The sequence below is a fragment of the Globicephala melas genome, chromosome 3, assembly GCF_963455315.2.
Source record: "Globicephala melas chromosome 3, mGloMel1.2, whole genome shotgun sequence".
Taxonomy (NCBI): Eukaryota; Metazoa; Chordata; class Mammalia; order Artiodactyla; family Delphinidae; genus Globicephala; species Globicephala melas.
Window position 1 is genome coordinate 169,715,654 of NC_083316.1, and position 16,004 is coordinate 169,731,657.

General features: G+C 60.0%; 2 protein-coding genes and 1 pseudogene across 4 annotated transcripts in view; 1 reads left to right on the forward strand and 2 right to left on the reverse strand.

Annotated features, from left to right (window-relative positions):
* The first annotated feature begins 301 nt into the window (after window positions 1–301).
* On the forward strand, window positions 302–5,907 carry IZUMO4 (IZUMO family member 4). The gene is made up of 9 exons (XM_030845536.2): window positions 302–515; window positions 598–678; window positions 795–866; window positions 1,344–1,370; window positions 1,479–1,554; window positions 1,702–1,749; window positions 1,828–1,842; window positions 2,181–2,198; window positions 2,759–5,907. Exons 1-9 carry the CDS (start codon window positions 302–304, stop codon window positions 2,847–2,849), a joined length of 642 nt encoding a protein of 213 aa, XP_030701396.2. The 3' UTR covers window positions 2,850–5,907.
* On the reverse strand, window positions 4,763–5,754 carry LOC138842610 (uncharacterized; annotated as a pseudogene).
* Window positions 4,763–16,004, reverse strand: part of AP3D1 (adaptor related protein complex 3 subunit delta 1) — a 44,752-nt gene continuing 33,510 nt past the window's right edge. The window contains exons 17-32 of one of the 3 annotated variants that reach the window (XM_030845682.3): window positions 15,707–15,848; window positions 15,054–15,125; window positions 14,343–14,418; window positions 13,811–14,010; window positions 13,393–13,466; window positions 13,064–13,241; window positions 12,680–12,736; window positions 12,061–12,159; window positions 11,735–11,878; window positions 11,467–11,514; window positions 10,971–11,160; window positions 10,676–10,764; window positions 10,509–10,594; window positions 9,866–9,987; window positions 9,680–9,759; window positions 4,763–5,911 (exon numbers count right to left, since the gene is read on the reverse strand). In XM_030845682.3, coding sequence (XP_030701542.1) covers window positions 5,816–5,911; window positions 9,680–9,759; window positions 9,866–9,987; window positions 10,509–10,594; window positions 10,676–10,764; window positions 10,971–11,160; window positions 11,467–11,514; window positions 11,735–11,878; window positions 12,061–12,159; window positions 12,680–12,736; window positions 13,064–13,241; window positions 13,393–13,466; window positions 13,811–14,010; window positions 14,343–14,418; window positions 15,054–15,125; window positions 15,707–15,848 — 1,753 coding nt within the window. In that variant the 3' untranslated portion in view covers window positions 4,763–5,815. Of the gene's footprint in view, window positions 5,912–9,679; window positions 9,760–9,865; window positions 9,988–10,508; window positions 10,595–10,675; window positions 10,765–10,970; window positions 11,161–11,466; window positions 11,515–11,734; window positions 11,882–12,060; window positions 12,160–12,679; window positions 12,737–13,063; window positions 13,242–13,392; window positions 13,467–13,810; window positions 14,011–14,342; window positions 14,419–15,053; window positions 15,126–15,706; window positions 15,849–16,004 lie in introns of all 3 variants that reach the window. The other 2 variants (XM_060297412.2, XM_030845681.3) reach the window with 2 other exon arrangements.

The window sequence follows — 16,004 nt, forward strand, 5'->3', positions numbered from 1 at the left end:
CCGGCCTACGGCGCATGCGTGGAGCGAGGTCGCGGGCGGGGCCCACAGAGAGGTGGAGCCTCCCCGGGAGCGGCGGCTCATGGGCGGGGCCTGGAATAGGATCCGGCGCCCTCAGTTGTCCGTTGCGGGGGCGGGGCCTACGCCGGGGGCGGGGTTGGGGGGGCGCGGCCCGGGCCCGAGAGGGCGTCGTTGGTTGGTGCCCGGATAGGGGCGTGGCAGGAGACACCGTTGGTTGGTGCGCGGCGGAGGGGCGTGGCACGAGAGGCGCCGTCGGTTGGCCGGCGGCGGGCGGGGGCGGGCCATGGCGCTGCTGCTGTGCCTGGCCCTGACAGCGGCGCTGGCCCGCGGCTGCTTGCACTGCCACGGCAACTTCTTGGAGAAGTTCTCCTTCTACCGCCATCACGTGAACCTCAAGTCCTGGTGGGTGGGCGACATCCCCGTGTCGGGCTCGCTGCTCACTGACTGGAGCCAGGACACAATGAAGGAGCTGCACCTGGCCATCCCCGCGGAGATCAGTGAGTGCGGGGCCCCGCCCGGGAGCACCCCCGGCCCAGTCAGGCCCCGGCCCGCTCACACGCCTCCTCTTGCCGTCCCCAGCCTGGGAGAAGCTGAACCAAGTGGCGAACGTCGTGTACCAGAGAATGGATCAACTGTACCAGGGGAAGCTGTATTTCCCTGGTAAGGGGGCGACCGCCGCGCATGGGGAACTGAGGCAGAGCCCACCCGCCCCATGACACCTCAGGTCCGCCCGCCAACTGTGCGTGACACCCCACCCCTTGCCTTCCCGCCATCAGGGTATTTTCCCAACGAGCTGCGAGCTCTCTTCCGGGAGCAGGTGCACCTCATCCAGAAAGCCATCATCGAAAGTGAGCAAACGAGGGCTGTGGGGGAGGGAGGGTGCTGCTGCCCAGGGTCTGAGGACCCAGGGCCACGCGAGTATTTCAGTCTCCTTCCAGGCCTGGGGTCCCGGCCAGGTCGTGGTGAGACTGGAGTAATGTGAATAGGGCGTCTGGCCTGGTGCAGCCAGGTGTCAGAACTCAGAAAGGGCAGAAACGGGGGAGAAGGGCCACACCCTGAGGGGGGCCCTTTTCATCCAGTGGGCACCAACAGGAGGCCTTGAAGGATAAATCCCACCCGTCCCTGCTACCTCCCCCCAACGGGTCCCTGGAGGCCTCAAGAGTCTTGCGGCTGCCCTCCCCCGTGCTTTGCCCCATCCCAGGCTGGGGCCCACCTAAGTGGCCAACGGACAGGCCCTGAGCCTTGGGCAGCCTGGGAGGGGGAGAGAGCGGGGGACAGGACAGGCCTGCTAAGAAGGCGCCGGCTGTGCTCTCGTCCCCCCACAGGCCGCATCGACTGTCAGCGTCACTGCGGTGAGTGAGCCTCTGTCCCGGTTATGGGGTGTGGCGGCAGTGGCGGCAGCTCGGGGCCCCAGAGGCTGAGGGTGAGGGTAGGGTGCGGCCACCTCTGGTGTGTTACAGGCATCTTCCAGTACGAGACCATCTCCTGCACCAACTGCACGAACTCACACGTCGTCTGCTTTGGCTACAGCTGCGAGTAGGGCTCAGACGCGGGCGGCCCCCTGCCCCTGGGGTCCAAGGCTCTCCCTGGAGGGTCCTCTCATCACCCAGGCAGGGAATGGAAGCCCCCCACCTGGCCCGTGAATGTGGGCCGCGCCCCCCTCCACACCCCATGTCCCCGCAGGTCGTCGGCAGAGTGGAAGGCAGCAGTGCAGGGCCTCCTCCAGCACATGTGAGTCAGGGCAGCTTGGCTCGGGGAGACCCCGATCAAGGCCGCTTGGCCCTGGCTAAAGTCCTGCTGTCGTTGTAGAAATAACTGGAGCAAGTAAGTAGTTCCCGCTCCGCAAAGGCAGTGTGCATGTGCGTCCTCGTGGGTGAGTATGCGCCGGGGCAGCCACAGAAGGCAGCACCTGCCCCCGGTGTGGCGGGCCCAGCCTCTACCTCCCAGGGTCTCTGAGCTCGTCTGGCACGAGGGGGCACATCCCGGTTAAGTGGTCCCCAGAGTCTGGTCCTACCCCTGCCCCAGGCTGGTGGCAGGCTGTGGTCGGAGCTGGGGAGGGCGCCCCCTGGTGGAGGCGTGCTCCAGTGGAGGCACCTCAGGGCCACAGGCACAGCCTCAGCCCCAAAGCTCAGAGCTAACTGGGGCCCCGTTGTGTCTTTCAGACAGAACACCAACACAAGGTAAGCCCCCCCCAACAAGGCCCGTCCTCCTGGAGCGGGGGTGTGTGGCGTGGGGTTGTCCCGGTCAGTGGGGGAGGGCAGGGGTGTTGGATGGGGTGGGCGCAGCCGGGCAGGGCTCCCTCTCTGCACCTGGGACATGTGGACATCACCTCTGCAACCCCGCCCATGCCATCACTCCATGAATAAACATGAGCTCCTCCTGCCCCTAGCCTGGACACACAGAACCACTCCAGCCTTTTGAGTGACCCAGTGGGGGTAGGCCGCAGGGACATGGGTGGACTCCAGGGGCAGGAGTTGTGCCTAAGCCAGAGATCAGAACCCCATGCCCCCCCCACCATTGCTGCCTTCGCAGCCCTAGTCGTGGGAGTGTAGGGCGTGACCCCACTGCTGTCCTAGGGATGTGAGAACAGGCAAGGCCTCCGAGTTCAGCTTGAGGGTCTGTCTGCAGCCCTGTCACATGCCCAGCTGGGACGAGGGGCCCAGGCCTCCAGCAAAACCCCACCAGGGAGAGCAAGGTGTGGGAGGGGAAGAAGGACTGGGGCACCCACGTCTCCTTGCAGCTTGATATCACCAAGCTTCAGGTGTCTGGAGTCCTCGCACCTGGCCAACCTGACTCTGGAAAACGCCTCCAAGTGCTTGATACAGCACTGAGGGCGGCCAGGCCAGCCAGACCCGCCCCCGCCATGGTGCGGGGCCTCCGCTGGACCGCCTCAGCCTGGCGCTGTGGAGCAGGCCTGCTGCTGCCTGGGTGCTCCACCCGGCTCGGAGCCCGGGCTGGGCCGGGCTGGGGCTGGGAGGACGGGAAGGGAGGTAGATGGGTTTGTATATAGCGGCAGGATCACAGGTGTTTGAGGGAATGATTAAATATCCCTGACATTTCTCATCCCGAAGTAGTCCTTGTTGGGGCTCCGGGCTGGGGCCCCAGGCGAGGTGTGACCTTGGCCTACAGGGCAGGGCTGCGGGGCTTCCCAGGCGCGCACGGCAATCAGCCTTCAGGGCAACTGGTTCTTTTGATGACACGAAAGGAGGCTGTTTGGTGAAAGCCAAGGCCAGCATCGGTGTATCTTGGGGCTCCTACCACATCGGCTGCATTTCAGCCGAGGCACAGGAACTGCTTGGCTTCTTAGTTTCGAGAAAACACCCAACATGGGTCATGAGGGGACAGACCCAAACTGTGACCCAGGGCTCAACATCCATCCAGCAGACGGGAGGTGCCTCTGTGCCTGTGGATGCCATGGTGAGCCCAGCAGTTGTCTGGCTCCTGGGCTGGCCCTTCCCAGCCTGGTCAGCCGACAATCCCTTCCCCCAGCTAAGGGGTCCCCTGCCTGGCGTGGCGCCTTCCTTCCAAGGGCTCACTGACAGAACACTGGCCTCTGCCTGCCCAGGAATGTTGAGATCAGGGGAACGGTGAGCGGGAAACTCCAAAGGGATGCTCCAACGCCCCGGGACCTGTGCGGGGTCCACGAGCTGGAGCAGGGCAGGCCAGGCCAATGACCACCCGGGGGCCACCTGAGGCCTCTCTCCCCACCCGCTGCCGGAGGGGGCTTCCGTGCGGGGCTCCGCACCTGCCCACGTTTTGGATTCAGGTTGGAGTTGATTTGGGCTCTGCTGACACAGTCCTCTGTACACATGGCATCAGTGAAGCCATATGAAACCTTGAGAATTAAAACAGCAGCAGGGGATTTCCCTGGTGGCGCAGCGGTTAAGAATCCGCCTGCCAATGCAGGGGACACGGGTTCGAGTCCTGGTCCGGGAAGATCCCACATGCCACGGAGCAACTAAGCCCATGCGCCACAACTACTGAGCCTGCGCTCTAGAGCCCGCAAACCACAACTACTGAGCCTGCGTGCCACAACTACTGAAGCCCACGCGCCTAGAGCCTGTGCTCCACAACGAGAAGCTACTGCAATGAGAAGCCTGCGCACCGCAACTAGAAAAAACCTGCACCCAGCAACAAAGACCCAACACAGCCAAAAATAAAATATAAAATTAAAAAAAAGAAAAAACAAAACGAAACAAAAAAACCGCACAACAGCAACACGGCCTTCCTTCCAGCATCTGTTCCTGCTGATTCCTGGGGCCCTGGGGTCTGTACACGTGTGTCTGGACTCCTAACCCTGCCCTTTTCTCACTAGGCACTTCGAAGATTAGAAATGAGGGTGTGTGTGCGCGTGCATGTACAAGCGTTTACCTAACTTAAACTTTATTTTAGTAATGTTTCTGCTCACCCTGCACACCACTTACGAATGGGGTTCCCTAGTAAAAGGAGGGAGATCGGTGGACGCCTCAGAATCCCGTGTGGGGGGGTGTCAGGTGGCTCCTCATTACCACCAGAGCCCAGGGGCCTGGATGACGTGAGGACCATGTCCCCTCCCGAGGGGCCGAGGGGTGCATGGCAGGAGGGCAAGGGCTCCCCCCGCACACTGCAACCTCCATGAGAGTGCCCTGCAGCCCCCCTCGGACCACGAGCATTTCAGGGGCTGTGTGCTGACCCGCACAGTGGGTCAGAATCCCCTGGCTGGGGGGCATACACTGTCATGGGCCAGAGACCCAACAGGTGAACGTCTGTTTTGCAAGTTTATTGGATCATCTTGACACAGAATCATTACAGCAGCGTGATATGTCTCTCCTTTATACGGGAACGTCGATAGCAAATAAATTCTTATATAACACATCATACATTTCGAGATTCTAGAATCACTGCACAGGATTCTGTAATAGGTTACTCTACATGCTAAAGTGACAGTTTTCATCAAAAGGAAAAGTTAAAACGTCATCGAGGACTGTCATTTCTGAGGAAAGTTCCGTCTCACGGGGGTGGGCTGGGGTCCCCCCTCCCTGCCCCTGAGGTGCATTTCAGGGGCCCAGCCGCCCCTGGACACACGTGCTTCGCCATCAGGGCTGCGGAGCCCAGGACTAGGCCCTTCCGCACGTGCAGGCACAGACCTGCAGAGAGTCCAGTGATGAGCAGAGGGGCCAGAGTCGCAGCTCTCCACCACTCACCCCAACACCTGACTGGGCACGGAAGCCAGTGAGGTCCGGGATCCCCGCTGGGCACCCCCCGCTCAGCGGACACACGAACACGGTGGTGGGATGAACGGGATGTGATGGACGAGAGCCTGCACGACCCTCTCCCACCATGTGTCCTGTGGGGAGGACGTGACCCTTGGCGTCAGGGATGAACAGGAATGTCGCCTGAGTAGCTAGCCTGTTCTTCACCCCCCAGCTGCCAGTGGGCAGGGCATCTGGGGACTCATGGGACTTGGATGGTTTGACAGAAGCGGGACGCGCCACCCCGTCTGGTCCCCACCAGGAACCGGCCTGGATGGCGGTCACCCCCACCCTCGGGCAGCTCCTGTGGCCACGTGCACAGTCCGCTCCGGCTACAGAAGTCCCTGCTGGCCTGGGGAGTGGAAGGGGGCTTCTCGCCAGAGCGAGCAGTGAGGGCAAAGTAAAAAAGATGACAGGATAAATCAACGCAACATAAACCTCAGTGTCTACACAGTGGATGACGGTGGACTGGGTTATCTCCCGGCTGCACCCAGTCCTTGCGACAGAGGAGAAACCCGGCACTTGGCCGCCCTCCCCGCGAGCCCTCCCCATGGCGGGCGGCAAGCTCAGCATTTGGCCAGCGTTTCCTTCATCTCCTCCAGCACGTTGCTCAGCAGCGTTGAATCGCTGCACTTCCCATCCACCGACACCGACTTCTCACCCTGGAACGGGGAAATAACGGCCAGTGCCTTGAGACGCCACCCTGCGACTCCCAAGTACCTCCAACTTTTACAAATGCTCTCCTATGCCCGGGTGCTTTCACAATCAAAAGGAGGGGCTCCAGGCAAGAAGGAGCAGGTGCACCGCGCCCTGCTGTCTCCCAGGGGCCCAGGATGGACGCTCTGGCAGAGCGCAGCAGAGGCAGCAATGCCAGCCCTGCAGAGGACACACAGCCCCACCCGGCCCGGCCCCACGGGCACGCAGGAGGCAGCTGTGCAGAGAGGAAGGCTGTGAAAACCGGAGGGCGTGGGACCAGACATCCTGCAGCTGGAACCTATGTGTCAACGCTCTCCACAGGGTGTAAGGAAGGCCCAGGGTCTCCTCCTATTCGAAGTGTCCAGGATATAGTCCAAAATCACTTGGCACCGCAAGACCGGGGAAATCTCAGCTCACGTGGAAAAGACAATCAACAAACGCCCACCGAGAAGATGTGGATGTTGGAATCACCTAACAGGCTTTGAAGTAGCTACTAGGAGAACCTCCCATCACCAACCACATACACTCCTGAAGCACACAAGAAAACACAACATCTCAGCAAAGGAATGGAAGAGTCAAGATCAACCCAGTGGAACTTCTAGACCTGAATACAACAGCCAAGATGAAAAGCTCACTGGATGGGCTCAACAACAGAATGGACATGACAGAAGAGTCAATGACCCAGACAAGAGATTAATGGAAATAATCCAAGCTGAACAGAGAGCAGAAAGGAGTCGGAGGTGGAGTAGGGTGGGGAGAGTAACAAAAGGTCTGAGATTCACATCACAGGGGTCCCGGAAGGAGGGGACAAAGAATGCAGTGCTGAAGAGGTATTTAAATCATAGCTGAAAACTTCCAAGTTGTGCAAAAGACATAAACGCACAGATTCAGCAAGTTCGGCAGACTCCACACAGTTAACATAAACCCAAGGAAGTCAATGCCCGGACACATCACAAACTGCTGAAAACTGAAGACAAAGAAAAACCTAAAATAGCCAGAGGAAAACGATGCATTCCCCAGTAAAAGTAAAATGTTCCTTGTCAGAAACCACAGACACCAAAAGGAAATGGCCTAGGGCCTTCCCTGGTGGTCCAGTGGCTAAGACTCTGTGCTCCCGATGCAGGGGGCCCGGGTTCGATCCCTGGTCAGGGAACTAGATCCCGCATGCCGCAACCAAAGATCCCTCATGCTGCAACTAAAAAGATCCTGCATGCTGCAACTAAGACCTGGCGCAGCCAAATAAGTAAATATTTCCTTTTTTTTTTTAAAAAAAAAAGGGGGAAATGGCCTATTTTTGAGGTACTGAGTGAAAAGACCAACAAAGCCAGAATTTCATACCCAGCAAAAATAGCCTTGAGGAATACTGAAATAAAGAATAATCAGATGAAGGAAAACTAAGAGAATACACATCCAATAGACCTGATCTAAAAAGTTGTTCTTCAGACAGAGGAAAATGAGCCAGAAGGGTGGAACGTGAGGAATGAAAGCGACAGAAATGGTAGACACGTGGGCGAGCACAAGAGGCTATCTCACCCCCTCCCACCCCCACCTACACCCCGAGTTCTCTGAAATCTGTAAAGCTGTAACGTGGCGTAAGGCGTCTTCAACGTCTGCAAAGGCAAAACCTAAGACAACTGCCCATGAGAAGGGAGGGTCAAGGGACCGAGAGGGTGTGAGCTTTTTACATTCCGCCTGAGTTCCAAGTAGACTGTGCACACCAAGTGTGTAATGTAATCCCTCGAGCCCCCCAAGCAGATACACGGAGACCATCAACAACACAGCCAACATATAAACATGGGATACTGTAATGCTCACATACGCCACAGAAAGTGGGAATAGGAAGAGGAACGAAAAACACAGGGAAAAAACAAAATGTGGGACAAACCCAAATGAATCAGTAATACTTTAAGCACAAATGGTCTAAACATGACAAGTGAAAGACAAAGATTGACAGGATGAATAAGGACACGTGACCCGAACTCTACAGCATGCACGAGAAATTCTTATCCAAACAGGATAAAGGCAGGTTCATAGCAAAAGACATACCACGTAAGCACCCATCAAATGAGAGCAGGAGTGCCTGTACTGATACCAGACAAGGTAGCCTTCAGAGAAAAGAACACAGCCCAGGACAGAGAGGAGCACACCCACTGATGAGAGGGTCCCTTGCCAAGATCCCACAATTCTAACGGTCCACACAGCCAACAACAGGGCTCCCACACATGGAGTAAAGCCTGACAAACTGGGGGAGCAGACCAACTGACCACCACTGGCCTCATGCTCCTTGCTCACTCATCAAGGCCCAGAAGAAAATCTGCAATCTGCAAGGATCCAGAAGAAAAGGAAAACGCCATCAACCAGCAGGATCTAGGTGACAGGTATAACATGCTTCCAGGCACCTATGGAATATCCACCCAGAATGACCACATCCTGGGCCAGAGCGCAAGCCTCAGCACATTTCAAAGGCCTGAAAAGTCAAACTAGAAATCAGTAACCAAAAAGCAACAGGAAACTTTCTAAATGCTTGGAAATTAACATACTTTTAAGTAATCCAAGGGTCAGAGAGGAAGGAGTGATAGAAAGTATTTTGAACTGTATAGAAATTAAAATGAATCATAAAAATGTGTGCAGTTCATCCAAAACAGTACTTAGAGAAAATTTTATAACACTAAAAACTTTATTAGAAGAAACAGGTCTCGGACTTCCCTGGTGGTGCAGTTCCCAATGCAGGGGGCCCGGGTTCGATCCCCGGTTGGGGAACTAGATCCCGCATGCCGCAACTAAAGATTTACATGCCACAACGAAGAAGTCCGCGTGTGGCAACTAAAGACCTGGCTCGAGTCAAAAATAAGTAAGTAAATAAACGAACAAACAAACAAATATTAAAAAAAAAAGAAGAAGAGACAGGTTTTGGTCTAAGTTTTCACCTTAAGAAACCACAAATGAGCAAAATAAACCCAAGGCAGGCAGAAGTAAGGACATATGCAGCAGAACTCAATACAATTTATTGTTTAAAGAAACATTAACTTTTTTTTGCCCGCACCACGCCAGGGATCAAACCCGGGCCCCCGGCAGTGGAAGCACGGAGTCCTAACCACTGCACTGCCAGGGAAGTCCCTAACTTTTAAAAAGATTGGTTATCAAATTGATCTTTCAAAAGATCAACAAAATGGATAAGTAAGACTTCTGGCCAGGACAGAGAGGGAATAGGGCCAGGATAACCAAGACACCAAGAAAAATGAGAGAAGACACCAATCACCAACATCAGGAATGAAAAATAATCACCACTGAGCCCTCAGACACTAAAAGGACATGAAGAGAACTGGATGACTTGACACACCATCAGCTCCGTAACTTGGATGAAACAGACCTATTCTTTGAAAACTACGAACTACCAAAAATCACCCAATAAGAAACAGAGAAAGCAATAAGTCTTACAACTATCAAAAAAAGAAACTGAACTCGTAGATAAAAACTTTTCAAAAAAGAACCCCCCCCCCCAAAAAAGAAACCCCCAAACGATTTCCTTGGCAAATTCTACATAACGTGCAAGAAGGAATACTGACTACACGCAATCTCTTCCGGGAAATGCGAGAGGAGGGAATGCACTAGTGCCCTGATGCCAAGGCCAGATGGACAAAAGGAAAGGCCGACACTCCTCACAAACACAGGCTCAAGGAGGCACAGCGGCGAGGGGTGGACAGGCCTGGCTGGGGCCCTCCCATGGGGCTCACCTTCTTCACCAGGAGGCAGACGTGGTGGCCCTGGATGGAACGGCTGTACATGGAGGCGCAGGAGTCCACCCGCTCCACGACTGCAACAGAGGGCCTGGGGGTGAGGCTGGGCCAGCCCCTGGCGGCAGGGGACAGTCACAGGTACGGGAAGAGGGCCGAGCCATCTGTTGGCACGTCCAGTCTTACCGGAAAAATGGTGGTGAAAACAGATCTTTGCCAGAAGGTTCTGGAAGGACATACTAATGCCATCAACCTTGACTGAGCTCATGCTCAGGTCCCCGGACTCCAACAACTTGGCAAACGCGTCACTGTGGGAAGGACACAGAATGGGGGGGAACAACAGGGGGCTCCCCTGCAGCAGGGCAGGCAGAGACCCCAGCCCAGGGAGTGGGGCGCGTCCTTTATGGGTAGGAAGTCAAGAGCTGAACTGTGTCCCTAGGACACGACTGCACTTGGAGACAGGGCCCTAATCTAACGTGACCAGGGTCCCTGTGGGAACAGGAAATGAGGATACAGACGTGCAGGGATGGGCGAGCATGTGAGGACACGGGGAGACGGCCACGGAGAGGGGCCTCAAGAGGGCTAGCCCTGCCTACACTCTGGGCTCGGACGTCCAGCGTTAGGGCCGCCAGGCCTGTGCTGAGAGTCAGGCGCCCGAGCTGGCTGGCCCGGCAGACGTGCTGGGCGTTCTGCGCCAACCACAAGCCGGTCACCCAACACTCCGTGCACATCCTCGTCTTGGGTCAGAGGACGCTGCCAATGTGACCGCATGGAGAGCTTCCCATGGCACAGAAGTGGGGAGCCAGGGGTGGGCGGGAGGGTGGCGCACCTGTAGCATGGCGTGGTGACCAAGTACGAGGTGCAGGTGAAGTGTAGCTTGAAGTCCAGCTTCTCATGGGTGGAACCTTCGTCATTCTGCAGGAGCAGGGGCGCAGGGTGGGTGGGGGCGGGGCACGCAGCTGACCCTCAGGGTGCACCCCCTCCCCCACCAGGTACCTTGGCGATGAAAGACAGGGTCCCTTTGAGCTTCTGCGCCGTGACGATGCTCTGAATGGTGAACACAAACTGGGCTTCGTTGGAGATGCCTGGAGAGGGCGAGAAACGTACCTGAGAAGCAGCACGGGGCACGGCCTGGGGTGGCAGATGGGGGTGCAGCCACCTGGTCAGGTGGCAGGGATGCAAGCCTGGCCTGGGTCTGTCCTCAGTGCTGCCTGCCTTGGTCAGGGAAGCCAGGCTCAGCCCTGAGGGGGCACCAGATGACAGGATCCGGGGGCTCCTGGGCGCCACTCACCAGGGGGCAGCTGGAAAGGCACGGGGACACCGTCGTGGACCGAGGAGCCCTCTGGCCGGGCCAGTCGGGCGTTGAGTGAGTCCAGCACGTTGAGCTCCATGTTCTTGAGGAAGCTGCTGCTCTGGTTCTCCAGGACCATGGACACCGTGACCTGGCTGTCCTTCTGCAGGCTGCCCTGCACGTCGTACGTCTGCAGAGCAAGGCCCGGGGTCGGCGGGGCAGGGGAGCCCACCAGGGACCCCCGTGGGCCTAGACGAGGGCCTGGGAGAGTGTGGGCACCACCCGCTCTCCCAGCGCATGAACGTGCAAACAAGGGAACGTCCTGAGCCCTCGCACAAGCACCCGAGTTCCAGCTCTGTCCGCGACTGTCAGCTGTTCCCGACCCACAGTGAGCAGGCCTCGCCGGCCACCCGGCTCCGCTGCACGCCCTGCACATCCAGAAACAAGAGCCCTGAGCCCGCCCAGCCCCACCACCCGTAACCCCCACGTGGCTCACCATTTTGATGTAAGAATTTTCAGCCAGGAGAGAGTAGCTAGACATGGGCTGGAACAAAAGAGAAACGTTTCAGCTTTAGGCGGTGAGGACCTGGGGCTGACGTTGGGAGCTGCCAGGTGCCACCGGCAGGAAACACTAGGGACCCCCGCGGGTCCCGGACAACATGAGTCTACACCCCGGGGCTCCTGACACTGGCAGGGCCGGGAGGACCGCAGGGAGGGTGCAACGCCCACAGCCCGCTCCCAACGTGCTCGGGAAGCACCCTCACCGGGAGGGGCTCCTCACGGAGCGCGCCGTTCTGCACGGGCTCGGCGTCCCCTTCCCTCGGAGGCGCCCTCTTCTTGGGTCTCTTCTTGTCTTTGGAGCGCTCCCCCTTGTCCTTCTTGTGTTTCTTCTTCTTCTGCTCGGAAGGCTTCTGAGACAGAAAAGGGCTCAGGTCAAGCCCATGCTCCTGTGCGAGTCACAGCCCATGGAGCCGTGTGGAAGCAGAACCCCGTAAGCACAGCGACAGGAGGCCCCAGTGGCCCACTCGGTGGGACCCGGTGGCGGGCTAGCACCTCCCCCAGCCCGGCTCCTGCACAGCGCGCCCCACACCTTCTCAAGGTCCTGCTCCGCGTCCTCGCCGGCGTCCTGCTCCTCTCCCCTGGGCTCCTCCTTAGGGGCAGTGACCGCGGCGTTCACGCCAGGCTCCTCCTGCAGGAAGCCGGGTGGCAGCTGGCGCCCAGGATGGGGTGGCCTGCGCCCTCAGCCCTGACCTGCCCTGGTCCAGGACACCCCGCAGTGACGAACCTCCCTCCACACGCCAGGCGTGTTGTCAGCACGCAGACAGACATGTGGCCCCCAGTAAGTGCCGGTGGCCAGCAGAGGGAAAAGGAGGCCCGGCCTGTGGCCGGCTGGCACTGACTGGGGTCACGGCTGGAGACCCCAGAGCCACCAGGCCCCAGCCACTAACACAAAGTGGTCGCTCAGGAGCGCTGCCTGGCTCTGGGGGCCCGGGCCCTGCGCCGAGGGCCAGCCACGCAGCCACTGCCTGGGCAAGACCTTGGGCACAAAACCGAGCCGGCCCAGACCGGGCTTCTGCCTGAGGGTCCCCCACCTCCTCCACCGCCAGGGCAGGGCACCGAGGTGGCACCCTGACGTCTCCAAGGCCAAAAAGCACAGGTGTCCACCGAGGGACACTCGGGGCCAGCACGGGTCACTAGCAGGCTCTTACCGGGGCCGGGGTGGCAGCAGGCGGCGTGGTGGACAGCCAGAAGTCTAAGTCCACACCCTGAAACCACAGGAACACGTGCCTTTGGCCAGAGCAGCAGCCCCGAGAGGGCACAGTGGCTCCGCCAGGCACAAGCCACTGCGGCCCCGCAGGACCCGAATGGGCAGGGAGCTGGGGGCATGTCCAGCGCTACCACCACAGAAACGAGCGCCCGCCAGGACCACGTGGCCAGGCGGAATCACGCTGCTCTGCGGCAAGGCCCACGAGCCGTGCGTGACGGTTATGTAGGAGCCCCCCTCCACACGTATGACACACACGTAATGGAAGAGGGACGGCTGGCAACCCGGGCCCGCCCCGCCCAATGTGACATGCTGCCTGGCCTCTCACCTTCTCCGCCTCTTTCTTCTTCTTCTTCTCTCGCTCTTTCTCCTTCTGCTTCTTCTCCTTCCTCTTGGGCTTCTTGCTCTTCTTTTCCACGACAGTGACGTCCTGTCTCTCCGGGGACTTGGAAGTCTCAGTATCTCTGTGTTTCTGGATGGGCAGCTTCTCACTGTCGGCTAGGGGCCTGGGGGTGGTCACAGGAGGCGTGGCCCGTGACAAGGCCGCTCCCCCTCTGTGCAATGAACAGAGAACAGAGAGAGGGACCAGGCCATGGGGAGCCCAGGCCGCGTCCAGCCCCACGGGGCAGCTGCCCAGGTCTCAGTCCCAGCACTCACTTGTCCAAGTCGATGTCCAGGGCCCTGTAGGGGTCGTTGGGGTCTTTGTCGTCCTCGTCGCTGGGCAGGGCGTTCTGAGGGGGGAGAGAAGCCCTGCGTCCATCCAGATCAACCCATCCAGCCCCTGACCCCGCCAAGCCTTTACGGGTCCACAGGGCCCCCATCTCCCTTCTCAGAAACGGGCCACCAGGTCCACACCCACGAGGGAGTCTGATCTGGGGCCTGGCGCTCAGCGCGGGCAGCAAACTCAACACAGGTAATGGGGCAGGAGTGCAGGGGCCGCCTGCTCCCAGTACACAGGGCACAGCTGGCTGAGGCTGCCCCGTGCCATGGAGGCAGCAGCGATGGGCAGGCCCACGCCAGGGTGGAGCCCACCTCGGGGAAGGGCGCCCACCCGACACGCAAGCCCGCGGCTGACCTCGGGCATCTCCTCGGTGACGATGTCCACACGCTGGGCGGGGGTGATGTCCTCGTCGCTCTCCGTGTGCAGTGAGGTGTGGCGCCGGGCACCCCGCCTCTCCCGCTCCCTCTTCTTCCTCTTTCTCTTGTCCTTCTCCAGCCTCTGCCGGTGCCGCCGTTCTTCCTCCAGCTTCACGTACTGGTCTGACATGGGCATCCCTGCCGACAGGCGCACATGCGGCACTCAGCCCAGAGCCGTGGACACGTCCCACCCGGCCAGCACCCTGCTGCCACCTGGTTCACCCACAGCCCCGAGACCCATGCCTGGGGGAAGGGGATGCTGGGCAATGCCCTCTGGCTACCGAGATGCAGATGGGGGCCCCTGGGCGGCGAGGGGTGTGGGGCTGAACCTGGGGGCCGTGGCGTGCACCCGTGCCTGCTGGGACGAGGATGCAGCACGGGGTGCAGGGCAGGGCTGGAGCGCAGGCCCGAGGCGGTGCCTGCACCTGGCCTGAGGTCCCCGTCACCCGTGCCACTGGGCACACACTTGCCTGGCACCTTCAAGGGCACCGAGAGGTCAATCTGCACCACGGGAATGTGGTCCACACCTGGCGCGTCCTGGTACCGCTGGAGAGGAGACACTGAGGCCCCGTCAATGGGCAGGGCGGCGGGCCCAGCGTGATGCGCCGACGCCCCAGAGCAAGGGGTCACAAAGACGGGGGTGGGGTGCCAGTGGGGACGAGTACAGGATGGGGCGCAAGACCTCCATTTTTTGCACCTGAATCTTTTTCTTTTCCAAGTCGGAAAAACAGTGCAGGCTTGGAACCATGGTGACGTAGTGCTTCCCGCCCCCAGGACGGCTGGAATCAGCAAGCCCGACACACAGGTGCCAGCGGGGGACAGTCTGCAGCCCCTCAGAGGGGTGACCCAGAAATCCCAGGATCAAGGAAACCACGCAGCACCCGCCCCGTGGAGCCACATGTCCCCAGGGGAGCCCAACACGGATGACGGGTCTGCAGTGTGGAGGGTACAGATGAAGGAGGTGGCTCCAGGCAGGACCCCAGGTCCCCTTGCGCCCCCTCCCCTCCCACCAAGGCAAAGGAGCCTGACCTCGCCCATGCAGGACTCACTCCCCAGCTGTTGGTGTCGGGAGCCCCTCACGGTCCTGCCCGTGGACTTGCTGACAGCCCCGCACAGGCCGTGGACAGAGAGCGGATGGGCCCCGTGGGAGCGTGTCTCAAGGACGAGCAGGCCGGCCTCACCTTTTGGGGGGACGGGGAACTCTTGATGTAGAATGGGTTGTTGGCCTGCTCCTGCTTCCGGGCCTCGCGGCGCTGAGGGAACAGGATGCAGCGCACACGTCAGCGGGTACACGGAGCCCTCACCCTCGCATGCTCCCAAGGTGGGGGCCTCCTCCACGCGCCAGACCCAAGGGGGCCGGGACCCCTCGCCACTTTCACTGTTGGCCTTTGACCACCAGGAGACAGAGGCCGGCGGTGGGAAAGAGCAGGTGGGAGACAGGCAGGCGGCAGGAGGGACAACCCAGGAGCTGCACAGGCGGGGGTCGGAGAGACCGCGTGCTCTGGGGTAGGGCCTCGGGTGGGGGGCAGGCCGGGCAAGGAAGGCCGGCGGGGGAGCGGGGGACGCAGCACGCCTTGCTTCTCCATTCTGCACGACACCCTGAGGCCCCGCACCCACAAGCGCAGGCAGCAGGCAGGCGCAGCATGCCGGGCACCCCAGGGCCTGAGCATGCTCGGGCCCCACGGTCTCCCTAGGGAGCTCCTGGCTCAAGAGGCCACTCCTGGTCTCAACGAGAACCCTCACCCAAAGTCGAAGGTGGGCTCAGCGCTGCCCACCGGACAGTGGACCCAAGCCCAGACCTGACCACGCGCGGCCCAGGCCCGCCCCGCCTCACCCGGGCCAGTTCCTGCTCGTCCGCCTCGGGCGGCCGCTGCTTGGCGTGCCGTGGCTCCTCGTCGTGGAAGATGGCCTTGGGCTTCTCATCCTCAGACTCACTGTCCGAGAGCGGCTCATTGATCCAGGCGTCCAGGTCCAGGCTGCAGGACACAGTGAGATCACACGGTGGCTCCAGCCTGCATGCCTGGCCCTGGGCGCTGCCGTCCCCTTGGAGACAAGGATATGAAGGCTGGGCAGTGGCCCAAGGTCACAGTGGGCAAGGCAGACCAGGGACCCTGGAGCCTGGGCAGCCCGCC